Here is a 21,393-nt window from a genome sequence, read left to right on the forward strand (position 1 = left end):
GTGAGTACCATTTTTCTGCCTATGGTACATCAGATTTATGGGTCAAATTATTTAAAGTTTCACATCTCTGAGTCATGTTCAAAGGAAGAAAGATTAATACATCCCCTCTCTGGATTTCTGTTTCAGCCTCATTACAACAGGGTAAAAAGTAGATGTTTCACAGCATGCAGTCCTGCCTGTGCTTTCTCAGATCCTATATTTCACATCAATGTACCAATAATGCTGGCAAAGAGGGCCAGCTTCCCTGAAACAATAGAATCTATTCTTTCTGTGCAAACACCCATCTTGTGGTTTGACTCATAAAATGTATAGGTGATAATTAACCGCTCAGTATTAAAATATTCCTGCATTGTTCATTGCAGAGAGGAGGATGGGAGTATTAATACTTTTAAAATAAACTAGCACTGCTGAAAGAAATCCTGTGTGAAAAGCATCATGAAAGACATCCGTTCAATTTAGCATTGCTCAAACAATATTATAGGCAAACACGGCAGCATGGCTTATTAAAGGTGCCCAGCACATTCCCTTGGAGCTCTGGTTTTCAGTGATTGAATTTGTATTTAGAAAATTTCAGCCAAAAGGATTCAGCTATTTGCAAAAGAAAAGGAATGGAAAATTTGTTTGCTTATATGAAAAAAAGGAATCCTGAGATGGTTTTAGTGGCTCCCATGCTTTGAAACTCAGCCTGGATAATTTGCAAGAGGAGGGACAGCGTGTCAGAGGTGCCTTGTGCTACTTTTAGGAAATCTTAGTGAGACCCGGCCAAATCAAAAGCCCATGAAAAATACGCAGACTCCACATGCTCTGTGAAGACCTCGTTAGATTTACCAGTAAAAATATCTGGTGACTGTGCATGCTTTGTCTCTTTGCAGCTCCTGTATGTGACCAGACTGCCCATGCACCACCCCCACTACAGCACAACTGGACTGGCTCCAGCTATGAGCTATGGATATTCCTTGTAAATGGCAGCTCCAGGCTAAGGGCACTGGAGCTTGGAAGTCATCTCTCCTGTGCTCTAGACAGCTCCCTAGTCAGCCTTCAGGCACCATGGAGAGGGCAAAAACTGGATTTGGGCTTAGAGAAAAGAACAGGCTGAAGCAAAGAGTATGATAAGCTACCTAGAAAGAAAAGTTTCTGCTCTCTTTCTCCTATTACTATTTCATACAAAATTTTGAATGTTTTATTGCCAAACTGGAAAAGCTCTACATAGCAAACCATAAGGTTAAAGAACATAACATATATGTATGCATGTGTTCACATAAGCATGTGTGCGTGAACACAGATGCACACATATGCTGATATATCTATATCTCTATATATTTGTGTCTGTGGTATTTGCCATCTGTTGGCAGTGTAATATTGTGAATAAGCATCTGGCATTATTTCATAGAGTAGGGCCTTTTGACAGCTGATGCTAGGGAATGCTGTACCGTTGGGGATTAAGGAGCAATTAATTAGGACCAGACAAACATATCACAGAAAATAAAATCTCTATATTGAAAGTAAGAGTTTCAAGGTACTCTTTGATTTAGTTTTTATCAGGCCTAAGACCTAAAACTAAACTAAATATAACATATGGGGAGGGAGCCCCTCACTATATTTAGAGCATTATAGAAGTAAAACATGTAAAATGTTAATAATATCACTTGTTAATTCCACATCCAGAATATTATTACATCTCCAAAATTACCCAAGTAATGAATTATAAACACTGAAAACAAGGAGAGAGTTGTCATGAAGAGGTTTTTCCAGGAAAATAGGCTGCAAGGAGTAGATGGGGGAACTGTATACACTGCATGGTATGTTGTGTATTACCCATGGGTTAATGGGTATAAAGCATTGGAAACGGATGTGACACAACCTATTCAAAGACTGAGATGTGTTCTTTGTTATCAGATGGAATTATTCGTTGGCCTCCCGATTTGAAAGTGCTTGAATCGTTACTGCATTTATTGCACTCGCCCAGACACCTCCAGGGGCTCTTTTTGGTCAGCTGTCTTTGCAGCCCTTCTGCTGGGTGAAATGTGAGAATGAAACAAGCAGTCTCTTTCGAAACATTAATTTCTTCTCTTTCCAGGGCGAATCAGTTCTATGGACTGAGATGTAAATAAGCTTAGCCAAGGGAATGATACAACCTTTCAGTTTTGCATTGTGCAGTGCCGTGGTACCTTTCATTGCTTTGTTGTAATGCATTGCTTTATGAATGGATTCATCTGAATGGTAATCACTACTGGATGGAGTTTGGAGAGATATAAAGTGCTATAGTCCTCTAAGGACAAGGGGAAAGTACATCAGCTGATGTTTTCTAGGGCTAGCAAACTCAGAAAAGAAATTTGAAACCAGAAGCATATTCTAATTCATGGAATCAGTAAGGAAGATACAAACTGTGGGAGAATAGTATGGTCGGCTTTGCTACTCACATGTACACACACACACACACACACACTTTCATATTCATGTACAACCAGTAGATTCCCAGCAGTCATCAAGTGAACACCACATTATCACAGATTTCAGACATTTCCATTTCATTGTCTTCTTTCAGTCTCCAGGATGATATTCTGGAGGATTTGGGTTGTTTCTTTTAGTAGGACTAACTATGTGCAGCATTTCATAATGGAGTCCTTTCAAGTTCTTTCAAGTAAACTGCATAGTATATTTTTAGAAACAAAGTTTATGCTGCTGTTGCACAAGATGTCAAAAAAAATAACAGAGGTTACACACCAATGTACAATTTTCTTTAATTCTTTGCACAGGCTTCACTTTGAATTTTGCAGTATCTTTAATTATCCAGGTTCTTTTTTTTCAGAAGGCTCTTGTCGATCTGTGTTGTTCTCTTTACTATCTACACTGCATGACACTTGCATCTAACACACAGTTGGTGCAGCTGCATGCCACACTACCATATTAATTTATGTGACAGCACTCTTACTTGAGGCCTGCATAAATTTCTCAGCATAGGGTTGTGGGATTGGGGCACTAGTGCATTGGAGCTAGCTCAGCTCCTCAGCAATGTGTGAAAATATTTATTACACTCAGGTTAGTGGATATCTATATATCATTTCATCAGCCATTGATATGCAGTTGCCCTCAGAAGTGGAATGAGGAAGAATCCATTCCATGCTGCAGCACTATACAAAAATAATCAAATACAGAGATGCTGAATGAGATGCACACCTGAAAACTACAGCACAATATATGCAAGGTAGAGCTTAGTCAGGATGGGGCATTTGGAAAAGGACCATGGGATTGTACTCATGTGTTAGCAATTAGGGTGTTGATACAGGGTTTGACGCAAGAGGCAGTGCTGTCTGTGGCATTGTAGGGGTCTGTTTGGCTAGCAGGGTAGTAGCAGATGGGAGCCTGAAGGATGGTCAGGACTCAGCAGTGCTCCAGGTACTACCATCTCAGGACTCTTGGCTGGCTCTAGCCATGTCTAAGAGCTGTGCCCATAGGGGCATTCACTGTGGTCCTCATTTGTCTTAAAGCTTGAGAGTCTGTAAGGTAGGATCCTTCCCAACCCCACCACTTGAACACTACTGGGCACCTGCACTTATGAAAAGGAGGGAAGGGGTAGGGTCCAAGCTGCTGGAGGAAAGCTGAAGGTCTCTGCGAGCCTGGGAACCCTGTGCTGAGCTGAGGCCTGAGGGCATTAGCTCAGGGCTGTGTGGAGGAATTGTGGTCACTTCCTGGTGCACCCTGCTGCTCCTTGCTTCCCCGAGTCCCTTGGTCCTTGTCCTCCCAAATGCTGTGAGTGTGGAAGGTAATTGCTGGGTGTGTGTTTCATTTTGCTTCCTATTTGCAAATTTGCCGATGTGGATTGAGCCTCATTCATTAAAGCTAGATGAATTGAAATCATGATTAACAGTTATAAGTGCAGCTGTTAGACTGTGAGCTTTATTACCTGGCTCCTTTGGCAACCACCCATTATTTTAAAACAGTATCTGTTGACTTATGTATAATCTTGTATGAGAAAGTGAAAGAGATGCCTTCCTTTTTTACAAAGAAGATGGTACTGGATTTTGCTCTTGAAAATTCACGGCTGCATATGCTACTAATATTGATGATGAACTCAACAGCTAAATTAAAAACAACCCAGATGTCATGTTCAAAGGGAAGCAGAAACATAATAAAAAATAGTCTGACCACACTGCAGCATAATAAGTAAAAGAAAATCATTACATGAACTTCTTCAAGAGTCTTCAGTACAATGTAAATTTAAGTGTCATTAACAGTTAATAAGAAGCTGCCATCTGGACAGTTGGATGATGTAGATTCTGGCACTAGATGTGTCATGCCTCCTGAAAAGCATGAGAAAACCAGAGACTTTCGAAGATGTTGCAAATAAAGTTTGCCCAGAACTATCCTGAATATATAAATGTTGGCTTTGAGCCAAAAACCTACAAAGTTAGTAAAAAAGGTTTTCTCTTATTTCAGCAGATTTCAGATCCAGGCTTAGAACCCTGTTAAAATACATTAGTGATATAGCTCTGTATAAATATAGCTATAAGAAAAAAAGATGAGTTTTTTTGCAAGTTTTTTTTTCCCATGCATTCCAAAGAGTTGTATTACCTGATTCCTGATGTATGTCTAAAATCCTGAAGACAATGATAGTTTTAGGGAAAGAGAAAGCAAGCATATAACTTTTCACAATCATTTTTTAAACAATTACTGCTCCTCATTTAGGTTCCAAAGCAGACCACAGAACAACAAATAAAGGAAAAACAGGTGCTTTTCTTTTCCCCAAGAATGTTTTTACTGTACATTTTGTAGCAAAAAAAAAAAAAGAAAATAAAGGAAAAAATATTCTGATCACAGGGATGTAATTTTCTAAAACTCCAAGTAGGAAACATGACGAATACAAGATCAAGTACACAGCCATGTCACAATATATCTCTGCGCCTTTAAAAAAAAATATACATAGAGTTTTTCACGTTATTTTCTCTGTGCCTCGCACCCTTTCTCCACATTGCTTACAAAATCATAGAAACCATGTGCAGTGTCAGAATGGTTCCCAGCAGCTAACTGTTGGGAGCCAACAAGTAAATAAAGTAAGGACAGTTGCAGTAGCCACCAGAATGCTGGAAATCACAATAAAGTCACTGAGGACAATGAAATCTGTTGGGTGGGCCTTGTGCATTCCCAAAACTGCAGCAATGCTCCCCCAAAAGGAATCAAAGAATCAGCTTGCAAGCCGTTAAGAGCTCCTGTTCTTAGTGAGGGTGAGGGACAGAGGCTTAGGACTATATGGGGGACTGAGGAACAGCAGGCTGTAATGCAGGGGACACAAGGGAGACCCTGTGTTTTCAGACATCCAAATTTAACTCAGTTTCCATGGCTAATTGGGAACATACTCAATTCCCTGAGTATGCACAAAACTTGCATTTCCTGTGATTCTACTGATACAGTCAAGCCCTGCTGGGGTGACTGTACAAAAGAGCTCTTGTCACAATAGAGTGGAAGTGTGTGTTTTCTTTGTTTCTTGGTCAGTGGAACAGAGAGCGACAGCACGACCTTTGCCAGAAGCAATTGATATTCATAATGTGGAGAATACATGGAAGCCACTTTTGTTTTCTCTTTTTTTTAGATATGAAATCTTGATTACTGTTTTTCCTATCTTTGATAGCTAAACTCCCACAGGTATCATTAGATGCTGCAATCTGCCTTGTGCATTGACAAGCAGAGATTATGAAGAAGATGGAAAAAAATAAGATCTTCTTTTTAAATTTAGTAGCCCCTAGATTTCATTTTTCCTAGGATACAAAAGGATGGTGTTGGAGGTGGGTTATACAGTACACCAGACAGGTGACCTTTGTACATAGCCTCCTTTTCGTCAAGGTGATTGATGAGAGACTGAAAACAAAAAAGCTCATGGAAACATACTTTCTGCTGTGGGGAAAAAAAAACAACCTCAAACCAGTAACAAGGCAAACAGAATGAAAAAAAAATTCATCAAATTCCAACCAAAATCCTACTCAACAACAGGTATTATTATTTTCCCAGATGTCATTGTTAACACCATGATATTAAGCTGAATATTTGCTCTGATCTGTCCCTCTGGATGCCCCGTCTGCACTTTTGAGAATGTCACTTGTAATAACAGCCAGAGACATCCTAGCACCAGTCTTATATCCACAGAAGTGTATTTCTGAGGTTAAAAGAAAAGGAAGAGGGTGGAGAAAAACTCAAACCCTTCAAAATTAGATTTGTGCTGTTAAACCCATTTTATCCTCCTTGTTTAATCTTGTTTGACGGTTCACCAAGAGGCTGAGAAACTTTTGGAAAGCAATGCTAAATACAACTAGTAAATTCCTTGAAACATTCACGCATGGTTTAGTTGGGGCCAGACATGAAAGGTGCCATACGTGCCTATTCACATTTCATGACCTTCTTCCTCTTTATCCCCATTGCTTATTCATTTACCTATCTTTGTGGCCATTATGACTGAGAACATTCCCACCCCTCTCTTTCCAAATGCATGGCCCTGCAGCAAACCATGCTTTATCACACATGAGGTGAGAAGAGAGAGTGAGACACTGGTATTTACACTGTGCTTTCCATTACCCATTCTGAGCTCCCAAAAGTCCCTTTCGCCCCTATTAAGTCATTGTCATCGTACTGCAAAAGCATGCCATTCACCGAGAGGCTCCTCTTTGTCCAAATGTTTGTTATCTTTTTTGGGTAGGTGCAACATTGAGATGTGGCAAAGTCCCCCATGTCAAAAGAATGGCTACGTTTAGTTTTGCCCTCCAGAGGCAATGTGAGGAGGCTGCGAAATTTGGACTCTGCTTGGCCCAGCAGTGGCTCTTTGTCCGAGTGGCGGGCCACCGTGGAAGTTCTGGAGTCTGTCGTGTCCTCCTTTTTCTGACATTTCAGTTCCAGGGAGGCAAAAGCTCCCATCAGCTGGTCAATATTGTGTTTTGACCTGGAGGGGGGCCTCCACTTACCGGACAATGTGCCCTGTTCACTTTGGAGGCTATAGTCATCACAGTCGCGGCTATTCACAGAGCTGGAAGAAGAGGAGATACTGCTCCGCATGGACTCACAGTTAAACTCCATAAGTTCATTTCTCACCACCACTTTGGGATTGACTTGGGGCAGGACACCATTCTGAACTGGTTGTGCTCCGTTTGTTTGTGAGTAGACGTTGCTGACGTTGGACATCTTCCCCTGGGAATTGTTGCAGACCTTGTAGCGGACCATGAGTATAACGATGAACACCAATAAAGTTGCCACAATGATGCCTCCAATGATCAGAATCATGGTCCCACCCAGGAACTGGCTGTGCATGGACTGGCACTGAGGATAGTCTTCTTTGGTGAAGAACTGGGCACATCCCACAATGTTGGTGGCAGTAAGGGTCGTAGCCGTGTCATCCCACATTGCCAGGACACAGAGGTCATAGCCTGTCCCAGAAACAAGGTTGTTTACCACAAAGGCTTTGTTTGTAGCAGGAATCATCCTTTAAAAAAAGAGAGAGAGAGAATAAAATAGGTTACTCTTTACACTAAGGGAATAGAGAGGAGGGCAGACATAAGAACAACGTGTTTACTGTGCTGGGTGCTGGCAGAGATGAGTCCGAGCTATGAAGTTCAAACATGCATTCAAACTTCCTGGTCCCTGTGGGTCCAGTATCCCAGCATTTAGCAATGCACAAGTTCTCAGGGCCATGTCTCTAATATGCGATAAAGGGAAAAAGAAAAAGAAAAAGCAGACCAAACTAGTCTGTATTTTTTTTCTCCTCACCTGCATCTGTCCTAATCTTAAATATACCTAAACCTGAACAAATAATTCAGAACACAAATCCCTGCCTGCAATGAGCAGTTCTTTCTGAGCATGCAAATGATCTTCAACACTGCAGAGTCTGAACCTGGCAGCAGTTGACATTGCTTCATGGGTGCCTGAACAATTACTTTGTAACATCAGCAGGTTGCTTACCTTGTCAAGACAAGAGACTACATTCAGTCTGCACATTCCCTGAAAATGCATGGCAGACAGCCACCTCTCTCTCTTCCCCTGCTCCCCCACCTCCTTTCCCCATCCTCCTACTCCCCACTATGGAAAATGGCTCCTAGAAATGTAGATATCTACTTTGCCAGAGATTTCTCCTTGCAACCACCTTCCTCTATTTGACTCAAAAAGAAATACTGGCATTGGCACTATGAGCTATGGAAGTGAGAGGAGAGGTAGGAAGATGCAGGGTTGGAAACAAGACTTTTTTTTTTAATCTACTTAAAACAAAACCTAGTTACAGCAAACTAATATATAGGCCCAAGCTATGCTCCAGGTTTGGTCATTTATGAATATTATTCTTTGCTGACACAAAACTCAAGCAGTCATTTGTACCCATGCAAGGTTAGAGCATCATTAGCATTCAAAATTAGCAGATGGTAATGAACGTGGTCTACCCCCACTTCACACTGGTGAAAACTGCAGCACACTAGTCAGGACAGTGAAGAATCTCAGATTCAGTGCCTGGTGGGAGGCTAAGAATATAACCAAAGAGGTATCCTGTACATTTTTCTCTTTACCTCCCCATAAAAATGGGTTTGAGTGAGAGAAAAAAGTTGAAACAAAAAAGAAGCCCATTTTGACTTAGAGCTGCAGATCTTTAGCACCAGCAGCAAAGCAGCCCTCGAGGCACTTACACCACAGAGGAAACTGGTGTGAGTGCAAAGGGGAAGGTAAGGCCTGGCTACAGGAAAACAGCATACTCTGCATGGGAGTGTCTGGCTTTCTTAGCCTCAAATAGCCATCACAGTTAGCACAAATTACAGCACTCCAGAGGCCATTCTGTGCAGTGGAAGGGAATGTGCCTGCACAGAGAAGCAGCAACATCAGGGCACTGCAAAGATGAGCTTCTGATCATCTTTGCATTTATGCGTTCACACACACTTACACACCCCTTCAGTCTGGCCACAGGTGAGGATGTGGCTCCTTTTTAAAAAGCAAGCAAACAAACAAAAGAATTTTGTAAGTAAAACAAGTATCAGTGAGAGACAGCTGGAATAAAAACGTCACCTGGCAGGTTTACTCAATGTTATATTTGAAATCTGTGGCACATTTATCATTATAATAGAAATTCTTTTACTATGAAACTCCATTAAAAACAGGTAGCACTGTTAGCAGAGAGAATGTTCAACCCCACAAAAAGGAGCCTAGGACTTTGGTCATAACTCTCAAAAACCAGCTATAGCACTATCAGTTAGAATAGTTCCTCTTGCTTTTCACCAGCGAAACAAAGAGCAATCCTTATATTCTCTCCAAGCAAACAGCAAATAACTGGGTTTACCTAGTATATAGCTTTACACATCTCTTACGGATACAGAAATACAATAGTTCAGCCTAACGCACCATGCCAATTTATGTGGTAAGCTATCAGTAAACACCGATAACTTCAATTATTTACAACTTGTTCTCTTCAAATATAGATTACACACAGGCTTTCAAGGAAATGTAACTGCCTGGAATATTTCGAGGGCTGGCAATCAGCGAGAGTGGCACTGTAAGGCTAGTCCATTTTTGAAAGTATGGCAGTGGTGCAATGATCAATCCTAAAGCCTGGCCAAGTTAATAGTTTTGATACTTGCCATAAAAGCTCCTCTTAGCCTTCAAAAGAAACTGAGTGATTTCTAAACTCAGTCAGTCCTGGCAGTTACAGCTGTGGTAGTACTGGGACTGATAATAGGTTTATGATGGAACACAGTTGCAATCCCAATATGGAAAAAGCAATCAACTCTCCACATACATCTACAACGAAGAATTTTGGATGGTTCTATAAATAAACTTCAAATGTTCTTGTAAAATATTCAAATTAATGTTATTGTAAAAGAACAGCTGAGCATAGACATAAGCACCAAGTTCAAGCATACTAGGAGGTAAATAACTAATCTCGGAAACAGCTTTCTAGCTTCTAGGGAAGACAATCTTGTTTTGATGAAGTTGCCAAATTGTAAGAGTATTTTGTGACTCTCTTCCAGCTTGAACCCACTCTTCCCAAATGTACTGCCAGTCAGCTATGATGGATAACAACTCTTAACATTCCCCACACCTAAAATCAATGCAGACACATTTTTCACTCTGGGATATTGATGACTCTTTGATTATCCCCAATGTAGGTAGCTTCAAGATGCCATTTTAATCTTTGGTTTACTCTATCACAGGGGGAGTCTTTTCATAGATGCTCTGTACTTTAACACCATTACTCATGGAGGACCATACTCTGCCATGTGGACTCAATAACTGGGAGTTAGGACAAACCCGAAAGGTATCTTTAAAACTGTGGCTGGTAAGCTCCCCCAAGAGTTTGCTCAGTTGACTTGTGGGCTAAACACAGAAAGTTGGGTTCAGGTAGCAAGAACCTATTGTTTGGTTCATTGTAGAAGATAAAAAACAGCTTTTGAAAGCTGAGAGCTTTTGAACTCAGAAGATCATTGTGCTCACAATGCTCACAGCCCTCAGATACCAAACCTATTGGATTGTACCAGTATCTTGAAGCAAGGAGCTCGATATTGTCCACATGCTCTTCAAGGCAGTGTGATCTTGCACAGCTGCTTCTTATCACGGAATGGGAGCAGAGACCTCAGTTACACATTAGCCTTATTTAGGAAAAAAAGAGAAACGGCTGGCTAACTGCATGAGGCAATCAACAAGCAAAACACTTGCTTAATTTTAATCTGAGAGTACTATAACTTTTAATGTGCACTGTTTAAGGAGCGCAAGACTTGTAAGTATGGAAAAGATTACTCAAGGGAAAGAAAACAAATACTCAAGCATAAGCGCAGTGACATTTCACAGCAGAGGATCTAAAACCAACCTTACCTCTATATATAGAGAGACAATCCACTCAAAAGGGGTATTTAAAACCTAATTAGAATAACAACAAATTTGAAAAGCCTTCTGAGTGTTAATTCTCTCCCTTCTGAAACTTCATGGTGGTCCAGGCACATATGACACAGGAATTTCTGTGTTTTGCCTCTATTTCATTTTCCTTGGTGCAGGAAGAGCAAGCAAATTTCCTCTATGCTGATGTTGGGATTTTGTTATCTGATTCTTAAGGTAGTTGCTGAACCACATCAGTGAAAATCAAAATATCTCAAGGAAAACCATTCATATGAGAACATGGTCTGACTCCTTTGAAAATCTTGCCTCTAAGGAATGAAATGAACATGGGTGTCCTACAGCTGACCTTCTTAATTTACCAAAAAAAAAAAAAAAAAAAAAAAAAAAAAAAGCCCTCTTGTCTCACAGGCACAATGACATCACTTACTGAAAGAAGAGGGGAGCTACTGGCCAGAACTGGGGCATAGCAAAAGTGCCTGAAATGAAACAGCGATAGATGATCCTGTAAGAATTTATGTGTGATGAAGAGCTATGAGGGTGAGGTGACAGTGTGCAGGGCTTTTGCAAACAACACTTTCCCTTCAAAACATGGAGATTTATTTCTCATTTTCTGAAAGTACCAAAGTGAGACTATAAAATCTGTTTTTAAAAAAGGAAGCATAGTTTTAGCATCCTTCTTGATTTCAACTCTACTTTCTACCCCCACCACTAAAAAGTCCTTGTTGTGTCCTTGAAGACACAACATATGTAAAGCAATTTTGTAATAACTCACTTCAGCTTGTGGTAATATTAAGAAAATTAGAAAATAAATGACTTAGAAATGCAGGAGAAAAAGTTTTGATGCAGACTTCACTTATAATCCCAGATGGAAGTGCTCACTGAAGCTTGCAGAGAGTGAACTGGGCTGAGAATGTAGGAGACCTGACTTTTATTCCCTACTTTATCAGTTTCAGGCTCTACTTTATCAGTAATTCTCAGTTCCTGAGAAATCATTTTGCTGTACTGGAAGTCTCCTCATTTATAAAATGGTGATAATGCCAGCAATTTCCTTTCAAAAGAAGCCTGTAGTATACGGAAGGAAATTAGTAGATATTATGATTAGACTGTAATATACAAATGGGTTCTTTACATCTTTGTGGCATTGGGGATTAGCGAGAGTGAACTGATGGTTAATACTGTGGTTATGCAAAATTGACAAATTAGAGAAAAGACAGATTAGGCTAATTGGCTAGGAAGTTCTGTTCCTTTTCTCCATCGTATGAGGGGTATGATACCATCTAGTCTTTGCCTGAAACTGGCTGCTTTAATGAGAGGATTTGCCGGGAACTTTCAAGGCAGTTCCTTTGGGAAGGTGCTTGTATCTCCCCAGAGTCAGTTTTATGCTTACCCACTGGATTATGTTGCTTCTCTCATGGCCCTTTTTTGTATTATCCAGGGCTATACATTATCTATATTGCAATGATTTCTCTTTTTCAACTGAAAAGCATTTCAAACTGAAAGTCATGCTAATTTATTAAGTGAGTGTATCTGTAAAAAAGCCTAATTGCTAGGGCATGAACTTGCTGTGCCTAAGCTGCTCTACCCAAATCCTTCATGTAGGTTCTACAGTGTAGATGATGGGATTCTGGTGCATGGGAATGTTTCTGGGCACTCTTTAATTTACTAGTGCAGCTGTAGCCTGTACATTCAATGCAAAGTAAAAAAGTCCCCAGTATTAGTGTTAAACATTGTCACCACGCACTACAAGTTTGTAACGGAGAGGGGAAAAGGAAGGGGAAAATGGATGGCCGTGAGAAATAGCTATGGTTCTGTAAAATCATATCCTCATTATTTAGCACACTAACTTCCCTATATAGAAATCCCTTACTGTGATAATATCAATCTCACTGTACCTTCCTAATCTTAAATTACCTCAAACACACAATTGCATTCACATAAAAAGTGCAAAATACCACCATCAGTGCTCTCAGAATTCAAAATTGATCCAGAAAAGTTTAATATTGGAATCTGATGAATTTTGATTTTCCAGGGAAAATCTCAAGCCAAAAATGTTAAATTAGTTCATCAGTAACTTTATCCTCTATTTTTTAATCTTTTTTTTTTTTTTCCAACTCAGCAGGTAATTCTTAAAGAAAGAATGGTAATGCCAGCTAGTTCTCCTTGAAAGCACTGTAGAAGGGTCTGGTAGAGACCTGCTCCACCTTTCAGGTGGAGTGCCCACTTTCAGTCCCAGTGGGATTAAAGTGGGATGGTAGAGAATGAGAGAGGGAGGAAGCATCAAAGATGACATACTGGACAGAGACTGGCTAAAGAGTCAGTAAAGAGTGGAAAATCAGAGGATGGACTTCATCGCTGGCAGAAAAAACACATAAAAGACCCTTAAATCCTGGTGGATGTAGTTTAGTGGCACACAGATCTTATTCTAAACAACAGTGATAATAATGAGGTGTTATTTCAAGGAGGAAAGCTAAGGAAAGAAGGAAGATCAGGCTGACATGAGCAAGGGTGCAAGAAAGAAAGAGCATGATGAAAGTTGGCTCTGGAAGTTTCAGAGCAGCAGGAAACAGGAAAAAGGCAAACGGGCTCAAAGCAGCCATTGGCAGGGCATTATCAGGCAAGGATACAGGCACATGGTGACCATCAAAATGATGGAAGTAGATCAGCAGGCCACTGAATGGTGACCAAGATCACAGAAACAGATCAACACACAGCTGAGTGCAATGAAATGCAGGGGAAGATCTTTGAGCAGAAAATGAGACAATCAGAAGGACAGTGCAGTGAATTAGAGCAGTCGGGAGAGTTTAGATGGTGGACAGATATTGAGAAGGCTGGAGAAAAGGGCAAAAAAGATAGAAGGAGACTAGAAGGATCTAAATTGCACTGAAAATGTCACACATGATTTCTTGCCCAGGATCAAAAGCAAAGAATTGATGTATTTGGACTGCATAGCTAGCACTCTTCAATGATGTCAACTTTTGTGATTTCCTTGAAAGTTTTAAGGTGTGTAGTGTTGTTGTCATTTTTATTCTTTTTTTTTTTTCCCCTGAAAGCCCCAGTTCCCGGAGTCACAGAATGAAAACAGAGGCTCAAGTGTTATTAAAAATCAAGTAAACCAACGCTGAAGATTAATTTATGACCCTTAAAACTGCAAAAACAACAACAAAAAGCCTTGAAAATATAACTTCAATCATCATAAAGACTCAGGAATTAAGAAACAAATACAAAGTGCCAACTATTTGACCATGTGAAATCTCATAATTGTTTCATGCCTGATTCAAGACTTTTGAATACTGAAAACAACAGAGAGTGACTGTGACCTGCACTTGGAAAAGAGGACAGTTGTATCTGACTAATTCTGGTGTCCTGGGAAAGAGGCAGTTTTTCGTACTAGCAACATGGCATAATTTCTTTGTCAGTCATGCCAACATAAGGAAATGTCAGATAATACTGTGAGGTAGTCAGGCTTGTCAACCTAGCATTAATATTTCCCTGCATTTTTTAATTTATCAGATTTTGTTTCTTTATGACATACAATCATGATTTTGCCTTTTGATGGAACATATATTATTAAACCCAAATCCCTTCCTGCATTTCTGAATTTTGTCTCTTGATCACTCATGCATCCAGCTGCCCTTCAGAGAATCTGTTGTGTCAAATGAAACACATAGAACATGTTGTTTCACTATTATTTCCTAATTTGCTTATGCTCTTTTCTGCTCATTTAGAAAAGTAAGGGGGTGGTGGGAGAAGATAGAGCCAAAAGCATTTGATAAATCTGCCATGAAATGGTGGGCCAGGGAGTTACTGAGAATGAATATACCTACAGAGCTACAGGGGAAAGAAAAAAAAATAGAAGTGTTGAGCTACTACCTCAGAGAATATCAATTTTTGGAGAGATCTATTAGACTTCTAAATGGTGTCTATAACGGATGCACTAAAGCTATACAACAGGCTACAGAATGAAGCATAGGCTTCTAGGGCACATTACTGCATGAGGCTGGGAAAAAGGCACTGTGGCACAAAGTATTCTGCTCCTCTCCATTACACATTGCTCTAAGAGGCAATTCTCCCCTCCCTATTATTTCGATCCAGATTCCTGCCTACAGCAGGGATCTGCAAGGCGGCAGAGCTGGTGAGGCACTTCTGGGTGAATGAAGACCACCAGACTCACCCTGTGATGCCCTGCACCAGGGAAGGTGCTCAGTTCAGCTCTCAAGGTGCACACTACTGCACTGAGGCAACCTCATTTTGGTTAATGTTGGTATGACAGCACAAAATGGGACTTTCAAGTTCCTTGCTCTATGCTATCATTTCTTTCACAGGCACATGACAGCAGCAGGCATTTGGTGTCCTGATCATTAACTTTTATCTCTTAAGGGAATAGAGACATACCCCATGAACATTTGGCAGCACAAAAGATAAATTACATTCAATCAACCAAAGCTGTTCAACTGCACATAGAACACCTTTCACCTCAATATATCTGGGACACTAACTGCCTCAGAAAAAATCCTTACACTGATTTAAATCCAACTAAAACATATTTAAGCTCATTAGCAGTGTAAATGAAAGCCCACATGGTATTCCTGTTAGTAAATGTGAAGCTGAAGTGTTTATGGAAACAATGCATAGCCATACTAATAAATTCACTCCATCATATTAATGTAGAGTAAGAGAGTTATCGTAATTCTCAGCAGTGTTTTGAAAAACCAGATTGTAAATCTGAGATTAATCAAAAAATACCTAAAGTCAGTAAGCTATTCTACTGATGGTCACAACAACACATTACAGCACAATTTCCAAGGATGGAAACAGATAAAAGTTATACATGAAAGGTGTGTTCAAGTCTTTGAACAGTGTGTGTGACCTGGGACACTCTGTTCCCAGGGTTTTACAGACAGATAGCCCATCTGCTTGGCTGAAGTGTCATGCTTGTTTTCTCTTTCTCTGACCTAGGTAATTTTGAATTCTTTTATGCAGAGCTGAACAGTTACACCAGAAAAGGTCATCTACCATACCAGCATGTAGCAGAGGTTCCTAGAAAAGAAACATTATAAATAATGAGCAAATTTAAGAGCTCAGAGGAAATTCATTTGCAAAAGGGATTCTGCTGTTTTTCCAGCAGGACACAGCTGTGACAGTCAGCCACATGCTGTCCCTTCTTGCATGTTACAAGTAGAGCTGTCCACTTACTTCAAGGCAGTGAAATCTGTGCAAATGATAAGATCAAGAAGAGATGACTGGGATTCCATAGTGGTTGACAGCTGCTGACCTGCCTTTTCCATAAGAGTCCATGTGAGCTGAGGTGAGGAGAGGGATTTTTGGCTGACTACTGGCAGCTTCTTCCAGGCTTGCTATGAAGGCAGTTGGTGCTGGCTTGCAACTCATGTGTCCTACAGGAATTCTACGCCCTACTACACAGGCAGATTTTATACCTGGAAGGTTGTGCTAGAATGCCAAAAACCCCAGGCACTGCTTGGAGGGGTATTCTGGCACGTTTTGTAATTGACTGGTCAAAATAAACTCTTGCGGGCTGTTCCAGGCTACTCTGTCATAAAGTCTTTTTGCACTGCTCAGAGAAGCTTGGTACCAGCTAACAGAACAGCTAGCAAGATTATTTTAACTATTCCAAATAGCAGAAAGATTCTTACGGAGTGAATCAGAAGTCTCACTACCCATGGAAACTCTGTGTATAAACTGATATACTGGCTTATATACAAATATATCTTAACATCAGCTTAAGACACAATCTATGTGCTATTATATAGTTTAATCATGTCTCATGCAAGCCTTCCACCAAAGTTCCCTTGGGCCCTGCTAACACTTCAGTAGCTTAACTTGTGGATAAACTAAAGAGATCAGGAATGGTCATCTCCCAGAATCCTGAAAACCTCTCTCGCTAGGAAGCGGAAAAAATGAGTTTTAATGTCAATGGAGAGGCCGAGAGAACTGCATTTGCCAGGTCTCCAAATATGAGCCAAAGAAACATCATCTCACCAAACATAGTGTCAGAGTATACGTATAGTCAGAGAAGAACACAGTCACAATTTCAAAATGTGAAAGGGGACTTTATTTGAAGAGATTTTTTACTAGCATGGGAAGGCTGAAAAGCAAGCAGAGATCTGAGGAAGACTGGAAGATTGGGATCCAGCCCTCTAGCCTCTCAGCAAACATTAGAAATATCTTTTGCTGTGTAAAATGGATACATCAGAATTGCTTGCTTCTTGTAAATTAGGAAAACTTACTGAAAAATAATAAAGGACGGTTTAAATAATAAACCTTCTTTGTCAACCATCAAGCTTTTTGTTTCTGAGTTAGAAGAGGGAGGAAATCTCTTGCAACAAAAAACCCTGCAAATATGCACAGCAGTGCACTAGGTAAAAAGAACCAAGATGATTCAGAGTGACTTTTACAATATCACTTGAAGAATGAGAACATAGGGTGTAAAAATCCTAAGGGTCAAAAGCATTGTCTCCTGGCAGGGGCGCGGTATGGGGGAGAAACATAGATATGTAATAAAGACACTTCCTAAAGGAGAGGTTTGACATTCTGTCACTTTCTGGATATTACAGGAAAGCAAAAGAAAAGGAAGGCTAGAAGGACTAGATAGGCTAGAAAGACATGAAGACATATAGAATTTAGGAATTCTCTGCAAGAGACCAGAACATAGTTACATACTTTCAGTTCGTGATGCCAAAATTAGATAAAAGCATTTTTCTGCAACCAGAGACACCCTGCTTCTTTTAAAGCTGAGCCTGGACTGAAAGCATACTGTGTGAAGAGTGACAAACACATTACTGAAAAGGAAGCTAAAATCCATCCAAGTCAGAAAACAGGCTTTCATTTGTAATGACCCCAGGAGGAAGAAAAGGAATCAATGGTAGATTCCAGTAGTAGCATGATATTCTTTTTAGAGGGACCTTAACAGGCTGGAGAAATGCGCAGAGAAGAACCTCATGAAGTTCAATGCAGGGAACTGCAAAGTCCTGCACCTGGGGAGGAATAACCCCATGCACCAATTCAGGCTGGGGACCAACCGGCTGGAGAGCAGCTTGGCAGAAAAGGACCTGAGGGGTCCTGGTGGACAAAAGAGGAGGGGGTCAGACTCTTCTCAGCGGTGCGCAGCAACTGGACGAGAGCCAATGGGCACAAAGTGAAACACAGGAAATTCCAGCTGAACAGAAGAAAACATTTCTTTTCTGTGAGGGTGGTTGAACACTGGAACAAGTTGCCCAGAGAGGCTGTGGAGTCTCCATCCCTGAAGATATTCAAAACCCAACTGGACACAGTCCTGGGCAAGCTGCTCTAGCTGATCCTACTTGAGCAGGGGTGGTTGGACCAGATGATCTCCAGACATCCCTGCCAAGCCCAGCTATTCTGTGATCCTGTAATTCTATGATTCTGGCCTAGAATTATGTTTCTCTCCTTAAGGGTCTTAGACAAGTGTCATAGATTTCTAGTACATGAACAAAGTGTACTAGAAAGTAGTCCACTAGTGTTCTTTACATGCTACAAATGAGATAGAAAACTGACAAAAGTTGCCAAGAGTCATCTTATAGGCTAACAGCAATGCCCAAAAGTGAAGGTAAGCACTCCAGAATACCAGGCAGCAGGTCCCAATAGTGAACCTATTGCAGAGAAAAAAGCATAGGCAATATTAATTGGATTTTCTTCTTCCAGCTACTAGAATATACTTGTGAAAATATATATTTGGCCCTCCTTGCATTTCTTCTCACTCACAGAGAGCAGAAACAGTTCGAGTGGAATTATATCCTACTTTTCAGCAAGGTGACATATTAAAAGGTAAGATTACTAACAGAAGACTGCTCCAATTTTATTTCTCCCCTTTATTTCAGAGAACCACAACTGACCTGTGTAGGTTTCATAGTATGACATTAAGAAGAGACTAAATCATGTTTTAACCTCTCCAATCAATTAAAGTTTTACCTGGGTCATGAGATTTACCCATAAAATTTAGAGCTTAAGTTATACAGTTTTGTTGAATATGATTTTAGGATCAAATGGACACAGACAATGCACAACTCACCAGCAAGTTAATGAGTTTTCGCATGAAAACCAACCAGAACTCATGCTAGGCATGCCATCAGCCTATGGATATCCTTACATCCAGATATGGTATGTCTGTTACTTATTTACCATGATTAGTTATTAGTTATAATGCTTAAGGTACTTGCAATCACAGATAATTCATTGTCCACCAGTAGAATAAAAGTCAAAGGAGCTTCTGCACATTACAGGCATCTTTTGAAGTCATTACAGATAATGGAGAACAGTTTGTGAATAATTTCTTGGAAGAAATATTTAAACATGTAAGAACTCCCTGCACTACTGAAAGAGTAGTGAAAGAATCGATCTTTTTTTTTTTTTATCTTTGCTTGAAAAACTTTCAAAGCAGTGAGCAATGAAGGAAAAGACTGGCAGACTGCTCTGCTCTGCAGAGTTTCAAGTATAAAGGCTGCAAAACTATCTCTTCCTCACTCTGCAAAATCTTCTCTGAGCTTCCCTGCTGTAACTCCAGGTAGCGTAAGTAAGAAGGACATGCAAAAATGACACTGAAAGTTAAAAAAGGAGAGTATGGAATAAAACGCAAATCAAATACACAATGATACTAAACCCACAACTTTTGCCCACTTGGAGAATACAGACTTTTCTGTCATCTCTCCTATCAGAGAAGGGAATTCTGTCCTCATTCTGTCAAAATGAGCAATAATAGAAATTTGCCAAATGTTCACTGATATTTAGGAGAAAAATGGATGGATTGAACCTTGATTCATAATGTCAAGCAGCATCAAAACCTAAATGTGACCCCTCTGAAAAGACTAAGAAATATAAAGCCAGGATCTATCATTCCTAGAAAGGAAGGAAAAATAAATACTCTATTTGAAGTGAAAACATCATTCCACAGAAATTCAAGATCCCCAGCTTCTTGGAGGACACAGCCAGCACTGCATTGTAATGTATGCTAGTTCTGTAACTCTGATTTCCTGTACATATATTTGTCATAAGCGCTATCAATAAGGGCTTTTTATTCATCATTTCTAATAGCCAACATAGAGTCCTTCAGAGGAAGGTTAAATATGTCCCTGCTTAAGCACTGCATGGGCTAAAAGGGTTCCTTACAGTCTGCAGTCAAGGGAGAAAGAACTTTTGTTGCCCATACTGAAGCATTTTTCCTTGTTTTCTCAATAAATCAGCACACCAGAAGTATGGGAGTGCAGCTCAGATTGTACGAGCAAGGGAATAAGGCATGCAGGAACTTTATTCTGTTGTGGAGCCCTGTGAAGGGATTGCTCCACACAGTAGCACTGCTGATTTTGGCTTCCCTAAAGTGGACTGGATTGGGAAAAGTCCTAAAATTGCCTCTGCATCACTGGATACATAGCTACTTGGCTCTGAGTTCTCTTTTCCAAATCATCAGTTCTCTTTCTAGGTCACTCCAAGACTATGCTGTTCATGTGACAAATGGAGCTTGGCTGGGAACTACCCTTAGTCTATGGCTCGACTTAAGCAAAGCAGTGTCTGTCTTTTTGCTTAAGGAGAAAATGAGGGTTAAACTTCAGGTAGAACCTTTCACTGTGACTGATGAAATGACCTTTCCTACCTTCTTGCTCAGGAAGTCTTCCAGCTTTGGAGTGTGGGGAGTTATTTTTTTTGGAAGTTTAATTAGTCCTTCCTTGTTTCTCTGCCTCATCAAAATGACAGCAAGAAGAAGAACCACCAGCAGAAGAAATGACACTAGTAAAACTGCTGAACAGCAACTCTGACTAAACAAGGGTGGAGGATGTGGCCTGTCCCAAGGTGTCTCTAGGCAGAATACTTATATTTCCCCCAAAACAATGCAGGAAAGGAAGCAGAATGGGAAATTTTGCTTGGAATGGGAAGAAAAGAGCTGTCTCTTCTACTCACAGTCTGCTTGAGACCAGCCTTTGACCACGATGGAGCATTTGTGTCCACTGTTCTTGGAGGTAGCTCAGACAGAGTACATGCCTGTTTTATTCCTGATGCCTTTGCAAGCAGATGGTACAGGTGAGAAAAATCCTATGGCCAAGCACTGCAAAGGCTTTGTATTTGTTTTAGGGTTCAGGATTCTTTGCAGAAGAGAGATTTAGGGTCCAGTCATGTCGTCTTTGCACGTGTGTATTTGTACTCTCCCCCTACACTGAGTGAGAATCTTTTTCTCTAGACCTGACTTTGGAAATATTGGTCCTGCTGTGACACTGATAACAATTGTTTGGTGGCAGGAAAGGATCAGATTCAGGGATGAAATGGAGATAGCTCAAGCACTACAGTAAACTTCTACTAGCCACTGCCTTTTACACAACTTAGAGAAGTTACTATCTGATGTGTATCGTGGGTGGATTATAATGAACTTATCTCAGCCAACAGAAACTACAGACCAAGCCAAATGATTCCCCACAATGTGTGTGTTTCTCTCTTCCACATTAGCCTAACTATAAGCTACAAGCCAAAGATACAGTCTAGTTCAAAATTCATGTAACTATGCATCTAATGAAGGTATAATTCTGACTT

The 21,393-nt window shown here is 40.4% G+C and overlaps 1 protein-coding gene across 3 annotated transcripts in view; it reads right to left on the minus strand.

Annotated features, from left to right (window-relative positions):
- Positions 1–4,640: 4,640 nt before the first annotated feature.
- LRFN2 (leucine rich repeat and fibronectin type III domain containing 2) overlaps positions 4,641–21,393 on the minus strand; it is a 160,959-nt gene continuing 144,206 nt past the window's right edge. For all 3 annotated transcript variants that reach the window (XM_026121156.2, XM_026121155.2, XM_026121157.2), the window contains one exon: positions 4,641–7,462. In XM_026121156.2, coding sequence (XP_025976941.2) covers positions 6,544–7,462 — 919 coding nt within the window. In that variant the 3' untranslated portion in view covers positions 4,641–6,543. The remainder of the gene's footprint in view (positions 7,463–21,393) is intronic.

This window comes from Dromaius novaehollandiae, chromosome 3, assembly GCF_036370855.1.
Source record: "Dromaius novaehollandiae isolate bDroNov1 chromosome 3, bDroNov1.hap1, whole genome shotgun sequence".
Lineage (NCBI taxonomy): Eukaryota > Metazoa > Chordata > Aves > Casuariiformes > Dromaiidae > Dromaius > Dromaius novaehollandiae.